Source organism: Acipenser ruthenus, chromosome 21 (genome assembly GCF_902713425.1).
Source record: "Acipenser ruthenus chromosome 21, fAciRut3.2 maternal haplotype, whole genome shotgun sequence".
Taxonomy (NCBI): domain Eukaryota; kingdom Metazoa; phylum Chordata; class Actinopteri; order Acipenseriformes; family Acipenseridae; genus Acipenser; species Acipenser ruthenus.
The window spans coordinates 28339278-28361089 of record NC_081209.1 but is presented as its reverse complement, the minus strand read 5'-3'; the positions used below and the strand labels follow the sequence as shown (position 1 = coordinate 28361089).

Here is a 21812-nt window from a genome sequence, read left to right as displayed (position 1 = left end):
CTCTTGTTTATCTGTTACGTTAAAAGCTACACCCTTAAGATTTCATTTGAACCCTGTAATGCCCATTTCTGTATCACATATGACACAATGCTTTGCCACCCCTCTGTAGAATTATTTTTTAAAGCCATCATTTTTCATATGCAGTACATTACGGTCAGAGAAAAATAAAAAGGTGTTTTGTACAAGAAACCGAATCTAGTTAGATAAATAAAGAAGCTTTCAAAAATGATTGGGCATTACAGGGTTAATTATGAAAGCCTCTGGATTCTGCTACTTCACAGAGAAACGGACAATAGGAGCGGTACTTCCTAAAAAGTGCCATTCCTCTCATTCTTTATCTAGTTGTAAAGGATTGGAAACACATGCGTTACTGCGTTACCTCTCGTTGTCTGTGTCCACCGGCACCCCGTTCTTCTCCCAGCTGACGAGCGGCTCAGGCAGCCCATGAATGTGGCACTGGAAGCGGCTGACTCCCCCCTCCTCAACCTGCACCGACTGGGGGTGGACGTGGAACTCAGCCATCGCTGGAAGAGAGGGAACAGGGCCGGTTAAACAAGCAGCAGAATGTACGAGAACACACATTCCAGATTTCATTATAATCAAATTGTTTTCTTTCATTGCCTGAAATCTACAGTAATAAAAAAGATTATGTATGTATGTTTTTGGTTTATCTATCTATCTATCTATCTCGATTATGAGTGACCTGAATATGAAGGGTAACCTTGGTCCTGGGAAATACTTTATTAAAGGACGGCAGTCTCTTCAAAGAGATTGCATCTGAGACTGACTAATAATATTCATTAAATACTGCTCGCTGTAAGAAAGAGAACAAATCTTTCTGTAGCAGCCAAATGGGAGCCCCTCAGCTACTGCACCCAGCTCTGTGACCTCTTCTTCCTGACGTACACGACTAGAAATACCTTGATGCCAATTACTCTGGTCTTATCTGTTAATTACGCAGCCGATGAAACATTTCGTATGGATGGTTATCATGAACTTCACACTGCATTCCAGCCTGAATCACGGGGGTGGGGGGGAAGGAAGGATCTATTGCAAGCGGATAAGAACAGATGAAAACCATTCTGAAGTGGAATCCTGCCGGATTCTTGACATGACTTCAAATTATTGCATTCCTGCCTCAAAGCAATCAAAAAAAAAAAAAAAAAAAAAAAAGCCCTGACGTTATTATCTGAAGAATTCTTCAACTACAGCTCTCTCCTTCTCAAAACACACACAAGATTTTTTCATTTTTTATTTTGTTATTATTGATTTGCTGATTTTCATCAGTCTGTTACTATTAACTGTCACCCGGCCCCAATTACTTCACACAGCTAGGGCTGTTCAGTGAATGAGCACTTTAGATTAGAAACACAGCTATATTAGCCATTTCAAATCTAAAAGGCCCCTAATTGGAGAGCGTACAGAAAATAATTCTCTGAATCACTAGAAAGAATGGAGCAGATGCCCTGAAGCACTAGCCTGTCACAGTCCAGCCACTCCCATTGTGCCAGAATAGTCGCTATAGATCTCATGACTATGTTGGTAAAATAGTGTGGAATTGTGTTAAATAGTGTTGGTCAAGATTTCTCTTAACCTTCAACCACTTTCAACATAGACATCTGTCCAGAACCAACCTACAATAAAATAAATCATCAGTCTGCAAACATGACTACTGTACAGATTCATCATACAGTAGAACCTCTGAGCTACCAACTGACCGCTCAAGCGAACACCCCACTTTGAGCTGGAAGTACGCAATCACTCAACCATGTGTGCAATGGAACCAGATAGACACTCCTATAAGTGGTGTGCTGGTCATGAAGAATGCAACATTACTGGAGCAACAAATGTACCCAGACAAAGGTTAGGCAGATTTCAAAGCAAGTACGGGCAATTTCAGAGTCGTGAACACTTGTGCACATTCTAAAACTGCCGGCCACTGATGCATCATCAGGAAAGGGTTCTGTATGAAAAGACGCCTTTGAAAATGAACCTGTGTAATTCCTGGGACACCTTCATAAAGGTTTTATAATGGGGATGGGAGTTATCATTCTGTACTATTTCAGGTAAACAATCCTGTTGCACTGGTGTGGTCATTAAAGGAGTCGAATCTCTGAGCCATAGATCGAGCCTTGCTGTCGCCAGCAATTAGTACTAAACATCAGAAACCCAGCTGCTATAAAACAAGCCATCAGATTGCTGAAGTGAAGTGAAGTGGCCAGCTCAGAGGCTGAAGTAACATTCCCCAGTGCTTTCAGTCATCTCCCAACGAACAATTAGAAGACTAAGAAGCAAAAACGAGCAACTCCGGGGAGTCTTAATGCCAGACCTTCAGCACATTATTCATCCCTCTGATTTAAAAGGAGGGGGCACTCTGGCAATGCGCTCAATCCCCCAGATCAGTGCGGTGCGAGCGAAGACCCAGATGGACCTCGGAAATCCAGCGCCCCGCCCCCCCGTCCCCCCACTTCATCTCCCACGTGTCAGAGGCAATCAGCGTGCATCTGTTCATGAAGCAGCTCTCTGTCGGAGAGGAGAGGCTCCATCACTCAGCCTCCCTGCAATCAGGCCAGCCCAGATGGGAGAGGGCTATTAACATTCATACATTAAACATGAAGAGCGTTAACCTGCTCGTGTCTTCCACATCGCTTCGTTCCCAACAGCACAGACTGGTTAGAACATCCCATTAAGACTATTATACTTCACCATCACATGCAAATGTCTTTGGAACATTTCAGGAGACTTGCAGTAATGATGCTAATTCTAAAATAAATAGACTGTTGTTTACACTCCTACATTAAATGTAGCTGCTGCAAATCTTATTTATTTAACAGTATGAAACCAGTAAAAATGGGTTCCAATTTTGAGTGTGGATATGAAGCCACAAATCAGCTCTAACACAGCAGGCTACAACCTACTTATACCAGACCATTTACCACCCTTACAGTCATTTGCTACTGTATCATACATCTCTGCTGGATATTAAAATAAGGGAAGTGGTGCATATCTCTCAAAGACATTAAAAGCTCCATTCTTGCCACACAGGTTTGATTTTCATTGTACATCATCTGTCATTTACTGTAGGTCCCGCAGGGAGAAACAGTCCTTCTAATATGAAGCATGAATAATGTAAGTTAGGGCTATAAATAATGCAAATATGATGCTATTTCAGAATGAAGTGTCACCCTTCAATGGTCTTTGAATAGCTGCACTGAAATACAATTTGCAGTAACGTTACGGAAACAGATTTACTTTTCATGCAGATCCAGCTCTTTTCAGTGATTAAATCGAACAGCACATTCACAAAATGATCTCATTATAAGGCTTCCTGTGCTTTGCCAGTAAGTGAAACATGACTGGTATACATATGATAGGGTTACACATTGAAAACAAACACTCTGTTGCATACGATCCCCTCCGGACGCTGGATATCTAGGTCGTGAACATCCTGGCCTTGGACTTGTGGACTACAATCCAGTTTTTACTTTCACTTTGGCAAACACAAGGAAAGCAGCTAATCACAGGCTCTCAAGCACCAAGCGAAACAGTTCAGTGTGATTGACTGAGAGAGGGGAAAAAAAAATGCATGACGGGCAACAGGCCAGGAATACATTCAACTTAAACAGCATCTTAAATGACGTGAAAAGCGCTTGTCCATGGGGCCCGTAACGAATAATAAGACAGTAACTGGCAATTAAAGCAAGGCGTATTGGCGATGTTTTCTGTGGCCCTGCTTGTAAACTGCGTCCCTCACTGGCCTTCTATAAAACACAAGGCTTGTTCCAGGAGGAGCTTCCCAGGTAATTAACAAACAAATATAAAGGCAGTGCATGGAGCAGAGCTTTGACGAAAAAGCATGTCATTCTTTAAGCCATCTTCCTGTTGTAAAAAGCAGCACATGGGGAACAAAGGCTGGGCTTCTTGAAGACAGCTCTGCACTGTCCGAGGCTGAGCCCTGAAGAAGCAGCCATTCACAGCAAACAACAAAGCCCACAGATATATCTGAGCAGCATTAATTAGAAAAGAGCCATTCACAACAGATGCTGAACATTAAGGGATCAGTTCGATAATTGCTAACAGAAGTGGGGGGGGGGGGGGGGATGACAGCAGCATTCAAAAAATGCATTTCATCCCGTTTCAAATGAATTAGCATGCGTTACAAGATTTGCACCAGCATGCAGAGCTGTATATTCAATTGACTGAAAACAAGAATCCTTTGTTTCTTGAAATGATTTGTAATCAAAGAAATGTGTGTCATTTCAGCACTTGTAACACAGTGATAAGAATGAATAGCTCAAGGCGTCATACAATTCAACACACCCAGGCAACGGCAAGCCATTGAAAAGGAGGGAATCCATTCCCAAACGTTGCCATTCGGAACAATAAGAGATACAGAAGCATGCAGATCACTTGTGGTTATGTCCAAACCTCTAAACACTAATAATGAGCCTTTAGTATAATCCTCATATGAAACAGGTTTTAATGAAGGAAATTAATTGCAGTATCGGGTGCTGTAACCACACTGAGCTTGGTACAGTATTTACTAGTGATGGGAAGTAAACTTGATCGGATCTTCCACTCATGATAATCATTCCTATGTATTTTCAGTCTGAAGTATGTTATGCACTAGCCTTTTGTTCAGACAGACTATTCTCAAAATCAATAATATTGTAAACATTCTGGGACGATTTATCCTGAACCAACCAAAACCAAATTATTTTGCTTCTAAATTGTGATAAGACCGAGGTTATGTTGTTAGATACTTCCCATCAGCTGCGTAAAACCAATAAGCCTGTCAGTTGATGGTACCATGCTTGAGTTTAGATCCAAAATGAAAAATGTTTGATCCTGGATTAACTTTTGAACCTCATGTACAGAATACTCTTTAGGCATTATTTTTCCACCTGAGAAACATTGCTACGCTGCGACCTATGCTCTCTGCATCTGTAGCTGAAAAACTGGTTCATGCTTTTGTTTTCTCACAGATAGATATTGTAACTCCCTGCTCGCAGGCGTCTCTAAAAGCATACTTACCAAATTTCAACATGTTCAGAACTCCGCAGCTAGAATCCTGACTAGGTCACATGCAGGTGATCACATCACTCCTGTTTGAGAGTTCTTGCACTGGTTACCTGTCAGGTTTCGAGTTGATTTTAAAATAATTCTTCTTACCTTTAAGGCTCTGCATGGTTTGGCTCCACAGTACTTATCTGATCTTTTACCTGTTTACATTCCCTCACGCAACCTTCGCTCAACTGATTCTAGACTGGTATGTGTTCCCTCTGCTCATCTACGCTCCATGGGTGACGGGGCCTTTTGTTGTTATGCCCCAAAACTCTGGAACACCATTCCTAAAGAAATCAGGGATTCAGCCACTTGGAGTCCTTTTAAATCTACCTTAAAGACTTACTTTTTTAGAAAGGCATTTTTGTGAATATTTTTATTTTCTGTGTTTCTTTGTTGTGATTTTCTTGTAAAGCACTTTGAGATGATTGCTTTTATAAAATAAAGTTTATTATTATTCTTCTTATTAACCGACTTCTCAATAATTCACATGATCAGGCGACTCGTGTGACCTCCTCGTCTCTCTTGACTGGCTCGTTTAACATTCAGGAAGGGTTGGGCTCGTTCAAGCATGATTGGCCGTTCCTTTCAATTTCAGCCATGAAAAGATGCGGGCTGCTTGACTACTGCTTACATTACAAGGTCCCTTCCATAGCTTAAGATCAGGATCTATGCAGCAAACATGCTTCTTTGTAAATTGGAAGGACAAGAATAAATCCTGGTGATTTCCCTCCATATACAAGTCTATAGTCCTGCTGACTTCAGATCTATCCTGGAGGACCTGAATTAGAACTTGAATCTTCTTAGACTTAGAAGTTCGACATCATTATGAATCTCTCTCTCTCTCTCTCTCTCTCTCTCTCTCTCTCTCTCTCTCTCTCTCTCTCTCTCTCTCTCTCTCTCTCTCTCTCTATATATATATATATATAAATTCTTATTCTCCATATTGTTGCACTAGGATTAGTATATTTAATAACATATTCAACCTTGACTACAGCTTTTTACATGAATATTACAGGAAACCAAGCCCAACAGCAAAATCCTTTATCATGTACAGGGTAATGCCTTGAATACCCAAGTGATTTCAAGTAAATCAGTTATTAAGACTAATGCTCCCACCGGCCTGATCTCCAAGCCTGCCCTCCCAACTTAATTACTCTCTCATTCGTGCTATTTCATATTGCTTTCACCGGACACAATAATGCAAGGCTCTGGTTTTAACAACTGCTGGCTGTGACAGTGTAGAATCTTAAATCACTCTATTTTCTGCTAATGCAGTTGAAATACACAGAAATACACTGAGTGGAGTTACAGTGAGATATAACCTGTGAGCAGGATCCTCACAATCGTGTAGTGGTTAATATGGAGAGAGCAGCAATAAGGGTGACAATGGCTCTGGATGGACATCACTGATAGTGTTGTAGTGCTGTGTGAGAAACTGAGTTTCTATCTTCATACTAGAAAAACTAAAATGCACCAAATAAAGTCAATGTAATTGTGTTCAGTTATGAAATCATACTCCGCAAAAATATTTTAAAAATCATAAAATCCCAATCTGCGTTTAACTTGCAAACCTAACCTCGCCATATGGCGCAGTTTCTTTTTGGTGCAAGGCGTACTGATAAAAAGGTCTAGCTTACCCTGCATCACAAGAAACATCTTCCCCATGCCTTAACTTAATGTGTGACATTATTTACATCTTCCTAATGTGCACACTCCCCCCAAAGAAGCAGCACGTTAAAGCATTCGACATTAATCTGACTCTGACACAACAAATCAGTAAAGCGTTTACAGCACCTCCCACTCTGCTCCCTCTCCCAAGCCTCTGCTTCTCAAAAAGACTGGGGCTCCTTGATCCCCAAACCTTCAACTTCTAGTCCCACAAAAGCAATCTGCAGTTCATTTTCCTTAAAGCATTTCATTTACTCTGGATAGAGAGCAACACAACTACCCTAAAATAGATTTCTCATTCACTATCTATCTCAGCTTATGGCCCAGAGATTATTTCAAGAACTGATTGTTGGTGGAACGAACATCCAGACTGTCATTATGCACTAGCCCCGGGCAATAAATGTAATTATATTACCAATAGCATGTGATACAATCTGTCGCTGTAGAATTGCAATCATATTGTGTGCGTCTTTTTGTACTTTTTCTCTAGCCTTGTTCAAAGAAAGAAAATGTTTTGTTCAATAATGAGAATTCAAGTTTCTCATTATTAAGCAGGCTTTTTCCTTCTATCAGTATTGTACATATACCTGGCTTAGGGATATTTAGAGCCGTTCAGAATCATTTCTTTAAAATACAAAACGCATGTTTAATGACGTTTTTAGCACATAAAATGAATAAAAACGCAACACTTGTGTGAATGACGCATGTACTTATTTTTCTGCTCAATTATTTGTGAAGCTTTAAACTTGACACTGGGGTTGGGGAGGGGGTGGAGAAGTCTGGCTGCTATTTTGAAAGGTGTCCGCACACTGTGAATAGGAAGAATGCTGCCCCTCTCCTCGGCTGGGGAATGATAGCTCAACATCTGGCCAGCCTGGAGAGTTAAATAGATAAAAGGGAGGTCCTGAAGTTCACGCTCCGCTGGGTATAAAGGAGTGTGCATTTAAAACAGGGCTCCATAGCTGTTAAATAACAGCCGCACACAATGGCATCATTAGATACGCCCGGTGAGTTTCAGCCCTGGGTAAAACTGCTGGGATGCAGTGAATAGTCAGAGACACCAGTGTTAAAATAAATCGACAGACACTGCCTTAAAGACACAGGCCCTTTATATTAAAAAAAAAAAAAAAAATTGAAAACTGGAGTTCTGAATTTCAGTAATCAGAAACTAATAGGAATACAATATGGTTTAGCATGAGTTTTGAAATATGACCAAAAAATAATAAAAAACTTCCAATGCTGATGTTACCATGCAATATTGCTTCTCTATTCTCTCAAATAGAAAAAAAAGGTAATAATCAGACACTGCAAAAACCCACACCTAGACTTGCGACTGATAAGTCACGTGCGTGCGTGCATGCGCATATATATTCATGTACGTGCGTGCGTGCATGCGCATATATATTCATGTGCGTGCGTGCGTGCGTGCATGCGCATATATATTCATGTGCGTGTGTGCATGCGTGCGTGCGTGCACATATATATTCATGTGCGTGTGTGCATGCGTGCGTGCGTGCACATATATATTCATGTGCGTGCGTGCGTGCGTGCACATATATATTCATGTGCGTGCGTGCGTGCGTGCATATATATTCATGTGCGTGCGTGCGTGCATATATATTCATGTGCGTGTGTGCGTGCGTGCACATATATATTCATGTGCGTGCGTGCGTGCGTGCATATATATTCATGTGCGTGCGTGCGTGCGTGCGTGCATATATATTCATGTGCGTGTGTGCGTGCGTGCACATATATATTCATGTGCATGTGTGCATGCGTGCGTGCGTGCACATATATATTCATGTGCGTGTGTGCATGCGTGCGTGCGTGCACATATATATTCATGTGCGTGTGTGCATGCGTGCGTGCGTGCACATATATATTCATGTGCGTGTGTGCGTGCGTGCGTGCGTGCACATATATATTCATGTGCGTGCGTGCATGCGTGCACATATATATTCATGTGCGTGTGTGCGTGCGTGCATGCACATATATATTCATGTGCGTGTGTGCATGCGTGCGTGCGTGCACATATATATTCATGTGGGTGCGTTTTTAAAATGCACACAGTTGTAATTCACAGCGGGTTTATTTGCAGCACATTGCACTTGCTTTTTCTGCACCGATTAGATGTTCATACATATTAATGGGTTTGTTATTTGGAGCAGAAATCTTTAAATATGTATCTGTTTAGCCCAGCTTTTTCCAGTTTGCTGTTCTATATAACATCATTGTAAACAAGACAAATGAAGCAGATAGTCGGGGTAAATGTCAATATCAGAGAGGATCCACAATAGCAATAAAAATACTGTGGTTATGCATCTCTAATCATCAGAATACCCTGAATAATGCTAATAGAATTGCAATAAAAGTACAGCATTAGAACTGCAATCTGCGCGTAACACCAGCTTCAAAGTGCCCACAGTGTTTATTTCTACAGCTTTCTAGGAATACATTTTTTCTATGAAGCACACACACCCACCCACACACACCAGCATGCTCAGATCCACTCTACTATTCGCTCCATTGGCAGTAGTAATGGCTTATCTCATCCGAGCAGCCAACTGGCACCAACCCACGGACAATTGCAGCCATTCTTCAGAAACTAGGCCAAAATGGGCAGTCACATGTGGCTGACGTCGCTCTGTTTACAGCCCTGGAGAGGATAGCCCACCTTCCTCTGCCTGCCTGCCTGCATGCTGCTGGCTCCCTGCCAGTCAGTCAGCCAGTTAGCGGGAGAGAAAGTTCAGCACTTGCTCTGATCAGCTGTGCTGCCACGGCGTGCCAGTGTTTGGGAGTTCTGGTTCTTTCTTCCAACGGCACAGGCAGCAGCTAAGGCACGGATTGTATTTAATGCAATTTGTATTATAATAGTAAAGGTGGAATCATGTATAAGCTCTGGGGCTTCATGCTAACTGAAGATGAGCGAGTTCTACTGGGCTGTGGCAAGAATGTTAGGACAGCAGGAGAGACGTGTATATAGCACAGGGCTGGAAAAAAAATACAGAAACGCCTTTATTCCAAGTAACATGCGTTATTCAATTAATGAGCAACTGTAATATATATATATATATATATATATATATATATATATATATATATATATATATATATATATATATATATTATACATATATACACACACACCAATCATTTGTGGAGATCTCAGACTTATTGTGTGCACAGGAAATCGGATACAACAAATTAAAATGCCTATAGTGTATAAAACAGAAGTACCTGCCAACCAAGCTTCAGCTATCAGCCCTCTCCCAAAGACGATCAGATCTACCTTGCCCATCGTGACCAAAAGAAAAAAGAAAAGATTTACAAAAATGCAACTTGTACATATCAATAAATACATGTAAGGGTTGCCATTTCCATTTTGATTTTGCCATATGTATGCTAATTAAAAAAAAAAAATGATGTCCAACCTCTTTCACACAGTAATGAAACACCCAGAGCGAGCGGCCAGTCAGCCTCTTCAGCAGCGCTGGATATGAAGAGCAGTCTAAATGAAACACCTCACAGAGACAGATGGGCTTAAAATCGGGTCTGGGGCTGGAGGAGACCTCCGTGGCACCCACTCAACACCGACAGGCTTCTGATAATTACTGTGATTCTGACACAGCCCCTACATGCACCAATCATGCACAGAGCTGCTGCTCAGCGCTTAGCAACCACATATTTAAATGGGAGAGCAGTATGGGGACAGTACTGGGGTAATAATAATGTTGCTACTAATTTAGGGGTCTATATTAATGTAGGTATTCGAGAGAATTGCTGTGAACCTGTTTATGGTACTGTCTGAGTGCACTTTGCAATGTGAGGGCATTGATAGAATAGAGTAGGGGGTTATTAAAAGCCTTGATTGTCCAGCAGTACTAAGCAGAACAACCACCCACTGCCTTACTAAACACAACTGAGTGCACATCATTCGATTTAAAACAACCCCCCTGCACTATCTGTTCCACTGACAGGCCTGTGTTAAGGTAAGAGTGTTAGAAAAATGATCCTGCTCCTCTTTTGTAACCTGTCACAATGATCATGTCAGGACCTTGATCCAGGGTCCTTGCAGGCCATCTGGCATTGGGGCAGCCACCTTGAGAGTGGCCCCCGAAGCTGCCACTAATCCATATGTATTAATGCTAATGCAGCTTCCCTCCGAGGATTCAGAGAGCCATCCAGTCAGCCTCGCAGCAAACAGCACGAGAGGGACAAATACAAGAAGCAGGGAGAAAACTTACCAGCACACTCCTACAAGTACTGTATACAGAGAGCAGAGCACTGAACACACAGCACACGCCTACAAGTACTGTATACAGAGAGCAGAGCACTGAACACACAGCACACGCCTACAAGTACTCTATACAGAGAGCAGAGCACTGAACACACAGCACACGCCTACAAGTACTGTATACAGAGAGCAGAGCACTGAACACACAGCACACGCCTACAAGTACTCTATACAGAGAGCAGAGCACTGAACACACAGCACACGCCTACAAGTACTGTATACAGAGAGCAGAGCACTGAACACACAGCACACGCCTACAAGTACTGTATACAGAGAGCAGAGCACTGAACGCACAGCACACGCCTACAAGTACTCTATACAGAGAGCAGAGCACTGAACACACAGCACACGCCTACAAGTACTCTATACAGAGAGCAGAGCACTGAACACACAGCACACGCCTACAAGTACTCTATACAGAGAGCAGAGCACTGAACACACAGCACACGCCTACAAGTACTCTATACAGAGAGCAGAGCACTGAACACACAGCACACGCCTACAAGTACTCTATACAGAGAGCAGAGCACTGAACACACAGCACACGCCTACAAGTACTGTATATAGAGAGCAGAGCACTGAACACACAGCACACGCCTACAAGTACTGTATACAGAGAGCAGAGCACTGAACGCACAGCACACGCCTACAAGTACTGTATACAGAGAGCAGAGCACTGAACACACAGCACACACCTACAAGTACTGAAATGACTGATGTCATTTGCATAACAAAATCAGCTAGTCGTGTGAGGGACAGCCCATTCAATTACATATTGTAATTGTTTCTAGTTTTGGTCTCTTTTGGAAATGCCTTAATGACTGTGACACAATGCAATGTGCTAGCCACATTTATAGTGGTTTTCCTGCATCATTTTCCACATATCTCTGATTAGTTTGTGTTATACAATGGCACCTGCTTGGCAGCCTTCTGGATAACAGCATGAATTTCTCATTTCACAAGCAAAGAGTCCCAGAATACAAAAGAAGCCGAATCTTCATGTTTCCATCAACACCACAAGAGCAGCAGGGAATCCCATCGGGGTTTAGTAATTGAAGGCACCTTATCTTGTAGGACTGTATTACCATGTTTTAGCTTCCCAGCTTTGCAACACAGTACCGAAAATGTAATTCAACAAAATATAAAGGGTTTTCAAATCTCCCAACCTGCACTTATATTTGAAAACGTACGAGCTAGGTGCACAAATCACTTTTACAAAAGCTTAACAAACATCTTGGTAAGAAATCAGTCCAGAATTCCAGTCTCTTTTGAAAACAGACATCCTTTAAGAACCGTAATAAATCATTTCAAAAGCACAACAGCACTTCAAAAGACGCCTCAACCTAGTTGATCTGAAATATTACTAGCAGCAAAGTTGTCACCTGAAATAAATTCCCAAGGACATCAATAAAATCAGCAAGCCATTAACTTACTAATTAGTTAACAAGTAACTGTTGCTTCTGTGCAGTGATTCAGTCATAAACAATCTATTAGTAATTTCACGCTTTGCTGCAGACAGATAAACAGGTCAGGACTGCTAGCCTTTCATATATCCGGTGTTTACCTCAGAACTGAGAAAAGAATTAAAAACTCAATTAAAAGAGACGCTCTCACTAATAAGCATACATGGCATCATTTTAACTCTCTATTGTCTCACTCATCACAGAACAGACCAGCTATGTAGTAAATCGACAAAGACGTTTAGTCATGTTGTTTGTATTGGAAGCCCCGCACACACCACCCTCACTGTTCTTTAGTCATGTTGTAGGTTTCAGAAGCCCCGCACACACCACCCTCACTGTTCCTTAGTCATGTTATTTGTTTCAGAAGCCCCGCACACACCACCCTCACTGTTCTTTAGTCATGTTGTCGGTTTCAGAAGCCCCGCACACACCACCCTCACTGTTCTTTAGTCATGTTATTTGTTTCAGAAGCCCCGCACACCCCACCCTCACTGTTCTTTAGTCATGTTGTTTGTATTGGAAGCCCCGCACACACCACCCTCACTGTTCTTTAGTCATGTTATTTGTTTCAGAAGCCCCGCACACACCACCCTCACGGTTCTTTAGTCATGTTTTTATTTGTTGGTTTTGTTGTATTGTTTGAGCATGTGTAAGCACTCATCCAGCAGAACCCCTCCTGCATCAGAAATGACTCCCCAGAGTGCTGTTAACCTAGATTTGGGATAAACACCGATTCAGTTGAACTCGTTAATCTGCTTACCTCCGTTGGTTTTTATAGCACTCTGATTTTAATAACGTATTGGTCTTTATGTTCATTATGAAACAACCATTGATCAAGTCTTGTTGATCTCTGAACATCACACTACACTGGACAGAGAAAACTCGTGTGTATTAACATCTAATCAAGTAAAAAATGAAATGGGATCCATTCACAGGCTGCTGTCGAAGAGTAAGCTCCCATGACGAGAATGCAGTTTCAACGCCCTGTCATTAACTACCAAATCAGAACACAAACAGTATTTACGTAATTTGATTAACTTAAATTACAGTAAGTTATCCTAACAACATCGTTAAAGAGAAAATGAAACAGGTAGATGCCAGTTTAAAATGCTCCAAAAATTACAAAAGAAGCCTGTTCTCGAAATGAGGACAATGGCACTTAATGGGCTAAATGTAAAAAGATCAAGTTAAAGAACTGTGTTCTTTCAACCACAACACCGGAGGAACTACCTGTAAATATTATTTTAATGCACATGCATGGTTGTCTCTGTACGGCACTGTGAAAATAACTGATTAGGCTGCAGCAGTCATCACCAGTTTAAAACACCACAAAAGGATTATTTAGCCCTGAAAGAGGCAGTGTGTCTTTGTTATCTCTCTCTCTCTCCCGAGGCACCTCACTCTGGTCCTCCCTGACAAAGATAGCTAGGAACCAGGTAGAGTAGTGGTGTGTGTGTGTGTGTGTGTGTGTGTGTGTGTGTGTGTGTGTGCGCGTGCAGGCTGTCCTGATTGGCTAAGGCTGAGAGATACAGCTCACACCCCCCTTGCTGGAGCGGCTCAAGGGTCCCACAGGGCTGACATGTCCAGAGATATCCCAGCAGGCTCAGGCAGGGCAATCTCCTGACCCCCTGCCTCCACCTGGGCCCCTCTGGTTTCAATGTCAGAAAGGAAAAAGCAAACGTTTATCTAATTTTAAATGGAATTCTGCTAACAGCATGTCATTTATTTTGCTTTCAGCAATAATTGTATTTCGCTCTTCTTAATATACTGTACAGGAAAGGTGATTAAAAAAAACTTGAAGGGGTTATAAAAAAAAGGGAAGATTTACAGATAGGAGTTCCGATGCCCCCCTTTTCTCTTTTCAAATGTGTTAAAAATCTGCTCAGAATCTGTGAACGTTGTTATTGTTCATTGTAAAAGTGCACAACCAAGAGAAAGATATGCAATTCCACAAACACACACCCTTCCAACACCAGCAGAAAACCCTCTCAACACCTACACACACACAAGCACAAAACCCTCCCAACACCTACACACACACAAGCACAAAACCCTCCCAACCGCTACAGATACACACACACACACACACACACAAAGACACACACACACACAAAGAAACACACACACACACACATGCAGGCAATCTCTTCTCTTTTCCATTTAATTGAAGTCCCGGAGGCACACTGCATCATTTTTACAATGCATAACTAACACAGATAAGCAAACGTGATGAGACAGCATTAGAATCAAGCTAATAGGTCAATTTGTCCGCAAAAGCCTTTTATTTTTATTTGAAAACAGCAGCAGAGTAGCAGTGGAAAGCCTTCAAAAGACCAGCGATCTGTGAGCCCATTTCACTGCCTTCTTTTCTTTCTATTTTGGGATATTCTAATTTTTTTTCAATCCTACGCCAGGCAGAAATAATAACACAATGTAATAACACAGGACAATACTGAGCTAGATATATTGATAGACAGATAGACAGACAGATAGATAGAGATAGATAGATAGATAGATAGATAGATAGATAGATAGATAGATAGATAGATAGATAGATAGAGATATACAAAAGTGGTGTATAAAGTGCATTGGTGAAATAAGACACACTGCTCAATCACAGGGTTAGGGTTTCTGTTAAAGGGATCAAAGAGTTTGGGCCGGTCTGAGGCATTTAGAGACTCACAGAGCTGCAGGATTTTATGGTTTTGAAACGCTGGGCTGCCAGGGCCTGGCGGGAACAGCGTTGCAGCAATCAAACAGCTTTCCCAGCTGGTTCTGCTTACCCCAGTCACCGCCATGGCATCCCAGCGAGGACAGACACAACACAAAACTGGAAGTCTTCAGCAGGATCAGATGTTCTCCTGAAAGCTTCAACACCTCCTGACACACCGAAGCATGAGCATGTGTTCAAGAACTCATCATCAACAAACACAAGGGCATTAATATGAATAACTGTTGGTGTGAACTTCTTAAGAATGAAGGAACATTGTTTGTGCAATCACTAATGTTTTATGCATGTTATACTGGACCAAAGTGACCTGCATCAACATGCTTAATGCGTGCATCGGCCTTCTGTTCACAGGGAAGGGTAGAATGCAGGTCCGGCAGAAACACACTGGAACTCATTCACAGAGAGGGTTAGTGAGAACCTACCTTGGACCCTCCCTCTATAGACATGCCTAAACATCTAAAGATAGTTACCCAAAAGTGTAAACGACACACTTTCAATGTATACCACGTAAAAAATATACAAGCAAACTACATATAAAAGGCCTTTACTCCTCCCACCCATTATTTCTGTTTTCTTATCATCTGATAAAAAACACAAGCATGCAGTATTATGTGTGAAAGATATCCTTACACAACCAGAGAAAGTGTACAAAGTGTTGGCTCCGTCCATAACGAGGTGTTATAGGTAGTGCACACCGGTCCCTTGGGCTTTGGGACTTCTTAAAGAATTTTCTTCGCTGGAGGAATAAAACTGGCTGATTTTGGACAAAATGACACAGTCCGGTTTTAGAAACAATTCCTGAGCCACACACACACACACACACATAAAAGCCCTGTAGTCCACACAAGATGATTCCAACAATAATGAATGACAAACTGCAAAAAAGATTTTCTGTTGCATTCCAGCTGAGCAACTTCATCTCGTTGGTCCTTGCAGAACTCCACTTGCACCAACAGCAGTCCTTTCCAGAAACAAGTCTAACTGACCTCTAACACCGTCTTCCTTGGGCACATAAGCAGGTGACAGAAACACTCCAATGAAAAATAAACAAGCCCCCTCTAATGTGTTTTCACACGCTGGGAAACTAGCTGTTTTTTTTCAACAGCAGACTAATATTATAGTTAGCGTCTCGCTGGCGCTCCCCCCTTCCTGTCACATTCACAAAGCAGCTTTTAGATAATGGTTGCCTTTCCGGTTTCTTCGTTGATTGCCAATGGAGTTTAATATTGGAATAGTTTACCCTTTTTAGAAATATCTTTATTCTTTCTTTCAATAAAAAAAAAAAACACACAACAACACTCAAATAGAGGCTGCAAATTCATTGCTATTCCTACTGTATGGTGTTCTGTGTGTATTCATTAGACTAGAACTGGACAGCTAAGGGGAAACACAGAAAGCAGCTTAAAGCAACCTTAAAACACATCCCTGGTGACAGCATGACAAACCGCGCCGGGTTGTTTGTGCTTATCAAGGGGGGAGGCGTCCGCTTGTTAAAACCCGGCACGTCAACACCAAGGTCAAGGTGCCTCTGAGCTCTGTCAGAGCAAAGGTCAAAGCCGCTGCCCCCAGGCCATGGGAGAGAGGCTGAGAGGAAGGGGGCGTGGCCTGGTGCCCCACTGCTCACACAAAGGTTACTATTTTCCAGCAGCCCGCTCTCCTGACCTCTGAACCCCCGGGATCATTCAGAAAAAAAAACAGAAAGGCAATGACAAAGGGAGAGGGGGAGGGGAGCAAAACACATTGTGCTTACTCATCACAAAAGAGAGAAGAAAAAAAACTACCAAGTGTCCGATACCTCGATTTCTTCCTCTGTTTTCAGTTGAATCATCAATTAAACTTTAAATCCAGACTGAACATATCCACATGAAGGACACTGGGCAGAAATCCGGAGCTGCGATGTGACGAATGTTAAGAGGATATCTGTAAGAAAACTGACACACTCCAGTAATCCCACGGAGTCAGGCAGGAACCCCTTACTGGGAAACCATTGCCTGATAACGCTGCTACTGTGTGTTATAATCAGAGGGGGAAGCCTTCGACAAGGCTAGCTCCTTTAATAAAACACAAGGTATTCAAACCCAACCTGAACGCTACCACTATGACCGTGAAGCAGTGATGGTAAGAAGACTCCTGTTGTATACCGGCTTGATCCAGTTTGGGGTTTGTTGCAAGGTTAATTCTGGTACTGATACTGAACAGACTCACAATCCTTGGGGACACTATTTTGAAGGACCAGTGCCGTTATTTAAACACAGCCATGCTATACATATTGCAAATTGCAACGAGAAGAATTTATCTCAATGTCATTGTGCATTTTCTGTACTTCCTGGGTAGAGAATGAGGAAAGAGGAAATAGAATGCATCAGAAAAGCCTTAAAAGTGCCTCTTTCTACTGAGCTCCTCAGTGGCACACTGTACACCAGCACAGTTAGTGTCTATCTGTAAACCACAAACCAGCATTGGCAGATCATGCCCTTTTGTACTTCTGACATTTGCTCCAAGCTATGCTCACTAATCGGCCTTAAAGATACAGGATCTATTATTGCATGCATTCCTTGGGAGTAAATGACCTATATTATCTTTGACCTCTCCCCCACCCTCCCCAGACAGCTCGAGTATCATTTTGAAAGCACAAACGTGGTCCGGGAAGGTCCGCGGTGCCGCTGTGGAGAATGTGTGAAACCCAAATCTCTGCCCTGAGCTCCATGGGATGCCCTGGGCTGGCTTTCAGATACAATTACTGGGGCTCAGTTTAAATGTTACACCACTGTGAATGGAGGAATCTGCTCAATCTTCAATGAGATCGGACCTTTGAAACGATCGGATTCTGATGAAACCTGTCAAAATATATTGGCCAGGATTTTTCAAATGTATTTTGTTACAGATTTTATCAGTGTTGGATTTGCATGTATCTGATACAAAACAAACAGATTTAAACTGATGGATAGATGGATAATTAAAATCAGATTGGTAATGGATTGTTATACAGCCGCTCCTATAAGTTACTCTCTAGTAAACCAATAAAGAACAGTGGCAAAGCTTGGCAAAATATAGAAATCGCAAATGGAGATCCAGAAGTTATTCACTTCTGAATACTTCTCTCTTTTAGGCAACACATCCTGGTAATAGCATGTGTATCCACTTTAACCCCTTCAGGTACACAAGGAATTGAGCGCTTGTTCAAAAGGTTTCTTCTTAAAATACATTTGAGAGTGACTCAAGAATCACGAGGAGGAATCTAACAATCTGGATGACCAGATCCAACCTGCCAGTAAAATTAAAACTGTGTTTCGTGCAGCTCGTTGCAAAAATAAGAAAGGTAGGATACTTTTTTTTTTGTGGGACACATGTCCCTTGTACCTTAAAAGGGTTACACATCAGAGTTTTAAAAAGAAGTCGCCAGGAAGTGATGTCTGAAACATTTTACACAGTGAATCTAAACAGCATACCAATTTGCATTGCTGAATTGTGCAGTTTGGCAATGACCCTGCCTCTGAGCAGTATGGACACAGACAGAGGTACTGACACTGAGGCACACTCATACAGAGCAAGAGAGCTCCTGTAAAAAACACAGCCCTGGACCTGAGCTGGAGGACTGAACACTAACGCCCAACACTGACCTCTGACCTCCATTACTCAGGAATTCACAAGATCAGCCCGTAAAGGACAGATTTTTGGCCCCCTTTTTTTTATTCGTTTGAGCAGGCCAGGGTGGTCTAGAGACATCCGGACCAAGGCAGAATTCATTACCAGCCCCCACCCCTCACTCCCTTCAAAGTCAGGAAAGAGGAAAGTGTCCTGATTTTATACAATTATCCTCTGAAATAACCAGAATAACCTTCAACGCTCGGTCGACGACTGACAGATACACAGAACTTCCAATTTCAGTCCAGATACCAAAGCTTGCGTTTTCATTGTTGTTTTTAAAAGGTGCCAAACAGTAAAAGCAAAAACCACCCCGTGCTGACGCGCTGCCTTGCAGGACTCTAATTAGCATGGTGCTGAGCGAGAGAGAGAGAGAGAGATGCATACGGTACATTCCACAGCTCTGCAGGATCTCTGAAATAAAAATCCTCCCCCCCTCCTGTCCCCTTCCACCTGAAAACCAAGCTCAGCCCCAAAAGGTCAAAAAACACTCCACTGGCAATCTCCTTGAAACTTCTTTATAAAAAGTTCACTACACTCCCTTGCTATGCCCTCCGCCTCTCGTATAGAGCCCTGTTAGAGAGAGAAGGAAAAAAAAAACCTTTCCTTTTTTTATCGCAGCTGTCCCCACTTCATCTTAATTTAAAAGGACCGGCTTGTCTGAATGGGATTCAAAGCTACCTATTTACATCCACGGTAAGTAGCTCTTAACATGTCACTCTGTCACTCATGTTTTCCCAGTGTCCTTGTCACAACATTCACACAAGTGCACGCCGATGGGTTTCTGGCCTCCCCCTGAATGAATGGCATAAAGGAGTGCTGTAAGAGTGTGTTCTCTAATTGCGTTCTGCAGGGTATGGTATATTTGTATGTTGGTTTTAGTACACCAGGTCATTATTGCCATTGGCTGGCAGCCCAGTGTTCCCTCAACAAAAAAGTCCATTTTGACTTGCAGTATTCCCTTTATATTGTATAAGCTGCACATTTTGTCAGTGATTTTCAAGAAATGTATCAGCGGCGAAGCACAAACTGAAACACTGTTGTATTTGGTGGTATCCAGCACAGTGCATGTGCAATTATCAGCCATTTAATTTAGCAGTTAAAAGAACAAAGATGTATTATTACCGCCCCAATTAAAAGGGGGGGGGGGGGGGCAGGATTACAGTATTCTGTATAAATAGATACATCTATATAAAAGCAACTTTATATTTATATGCATTAGGCTGGATAGGCTTTAAGAAAAGCTTGGAAGTAAGGGTTAGCTAACCAAGCTTGCTCGCTCTTCTGAAAAATATACAGTCGCTTGCAATAAGTATATGCTAGATACAATACAGAGAACATCTAGAAGTGGAAATCTGCAGGGGAGAACGGGTATGATAGATGACCTGTTTATATTGCAGCTCTCTGCCAGTTCTTTCAAAGAATCACAAGCACCAGGCCGGCACAGGGGCTAAAGATTGATTTGTGCAACAGTGCATGTTTGCAGTGAGTAACCAGACCCACAGATAGTGCACGGAGGACAGTGATAAGAAAGACTCAGCTTTACATGGTACTCCACTGGTAAAATATGCAGGACTGCAGATTTTTTTGTTTTGTTTTTTTACTTCGGTGCAATGTTCCATCATTTTTAAAAGGAAAAAAAAAAATTGCAAACAAAACAGAAAACAGTGTACAAAAAAGCCTAGCAAAGTGTAGTGAAGCATAGTGAAAGCACAAGCAAGCAGGGAATATCAAGTAATTAAAGCATTGTAAACGCAAAGGGCAGCCATTGTTAAACCTGGCCCAGGGAATTTCTTTCATAGCATTTCCTTGGATTAGACTTGCTTTGATGGTCACGGAGTTCAACGTAACTCAACACCTGTGTTAATAGAAGCCAGATGAAAAGTATTTACTGGATGAACATACCTCAGAGCCTTGAGGCCAACACAACAACTCACAAGCTCTGTGATATTACCAATGAACCCCTGCGACAGTCTCTAACAGAGCTCACACTGCCAACATCCAACACACACAATCCCTGAGCCCTGACAGCAAGAACAAGAATTCAAAGTCTGTTCACATTTTAGTGGCACAGACTCTGCTACGTGTGTCAATCCATTTGATCATTATTATTTCCAGCAACTGGTGCAGAGAGGTAGGCAGAGAATATACACTACTGAATATCCCGTATTTACTGGATAGTAAGCAACTTTATCTAATCTGCGGTTTTCACTTATCTCATGAAGATGAGGCCTGGGTGTTTTCTGCATATAATTGTGCAACCTGTCCCCTCTGGTTCACTGCACCGGTGAATCGGGGTGTGAGGATCCATCACGCACGCTTTCTTTCTTGATATCTCATATCGTAATTGATACAACGTAGCTCGTTGTATCATATGTATCGTGACACATGACATATCATGACATAACCAAGATACAGGGCTTGATTCCATCGAGTGATACTGCAGTGAGATTTAAGCCAGGCAAACGCTAAACTGATTTCACTGCTAGCTCTCAAACACCACAGCGACCAGCAGCAGAGCCCAGATCAATCACATCATTCCACTAACAGTGCCTACACATTCCTTCCTCGCAATAAAGGACAAACAAGGATATCAGAAGCCAGCTTGCTCGCCCCGGTGATGTCAGGGCTCTGATTAGAAGACCTGTGTGGAGAGGCATGCTTTCCTGCGGTGCTCCCCGGGGGGGAGGGACCGCACTGTTTTAAAGCAATCAAAGCCTCTTTCATTTGATTTGCTCTGAATATCTCGCTGACTGACTCAAGCTGACAGATGTGGAGCACACAGAGTCATTACGCATGGCAATATGAATCTAAAAACTCCTGCACCGCTCGGGGGGAACAATTCCACAACCCCCCCCCTGGAACTGAAAATTAATCTTTCAGAAGACTCTTTTTTCAAAGCATAATTTTGCGATTGCTGGGTTTCCAATGTGTTTTACAATGC

The 21812-nt window shown here is 42.2% G+C and overlaps 1 protein-coding gene across 2 annotated transcripts in view; it reads right to left on the bottom strand.

Annotated features, from left to right (window-relative positions):
* Positions 1–21812, bottom strand: part of LOC117427845 (immunoglobulin superfamily DCC subclass member 3-like) — a 63612-nt gene that overhangs the window by 25318 nt on the left and 16482 nt on the right. Inside the window, exons 3-4 of one of the 2 annotated variants that reach the window (XM_058995435.1) lie at positions 9973–10020; positions 380–524 (exon numbers count right to left, since the gene is read on the bottom strand). In XM_058995435.1, coding sequence (XP_058851418.1) covers positions 380–524; positions 9973–10020 — 193 coding nt within the window. The remainder of the gene's footprint in view (positions 1–379; positions 525–9972; positions 10021–21812) is intronic. The other variant, XM_058995436.1, reaches the window with a different exon arrangement.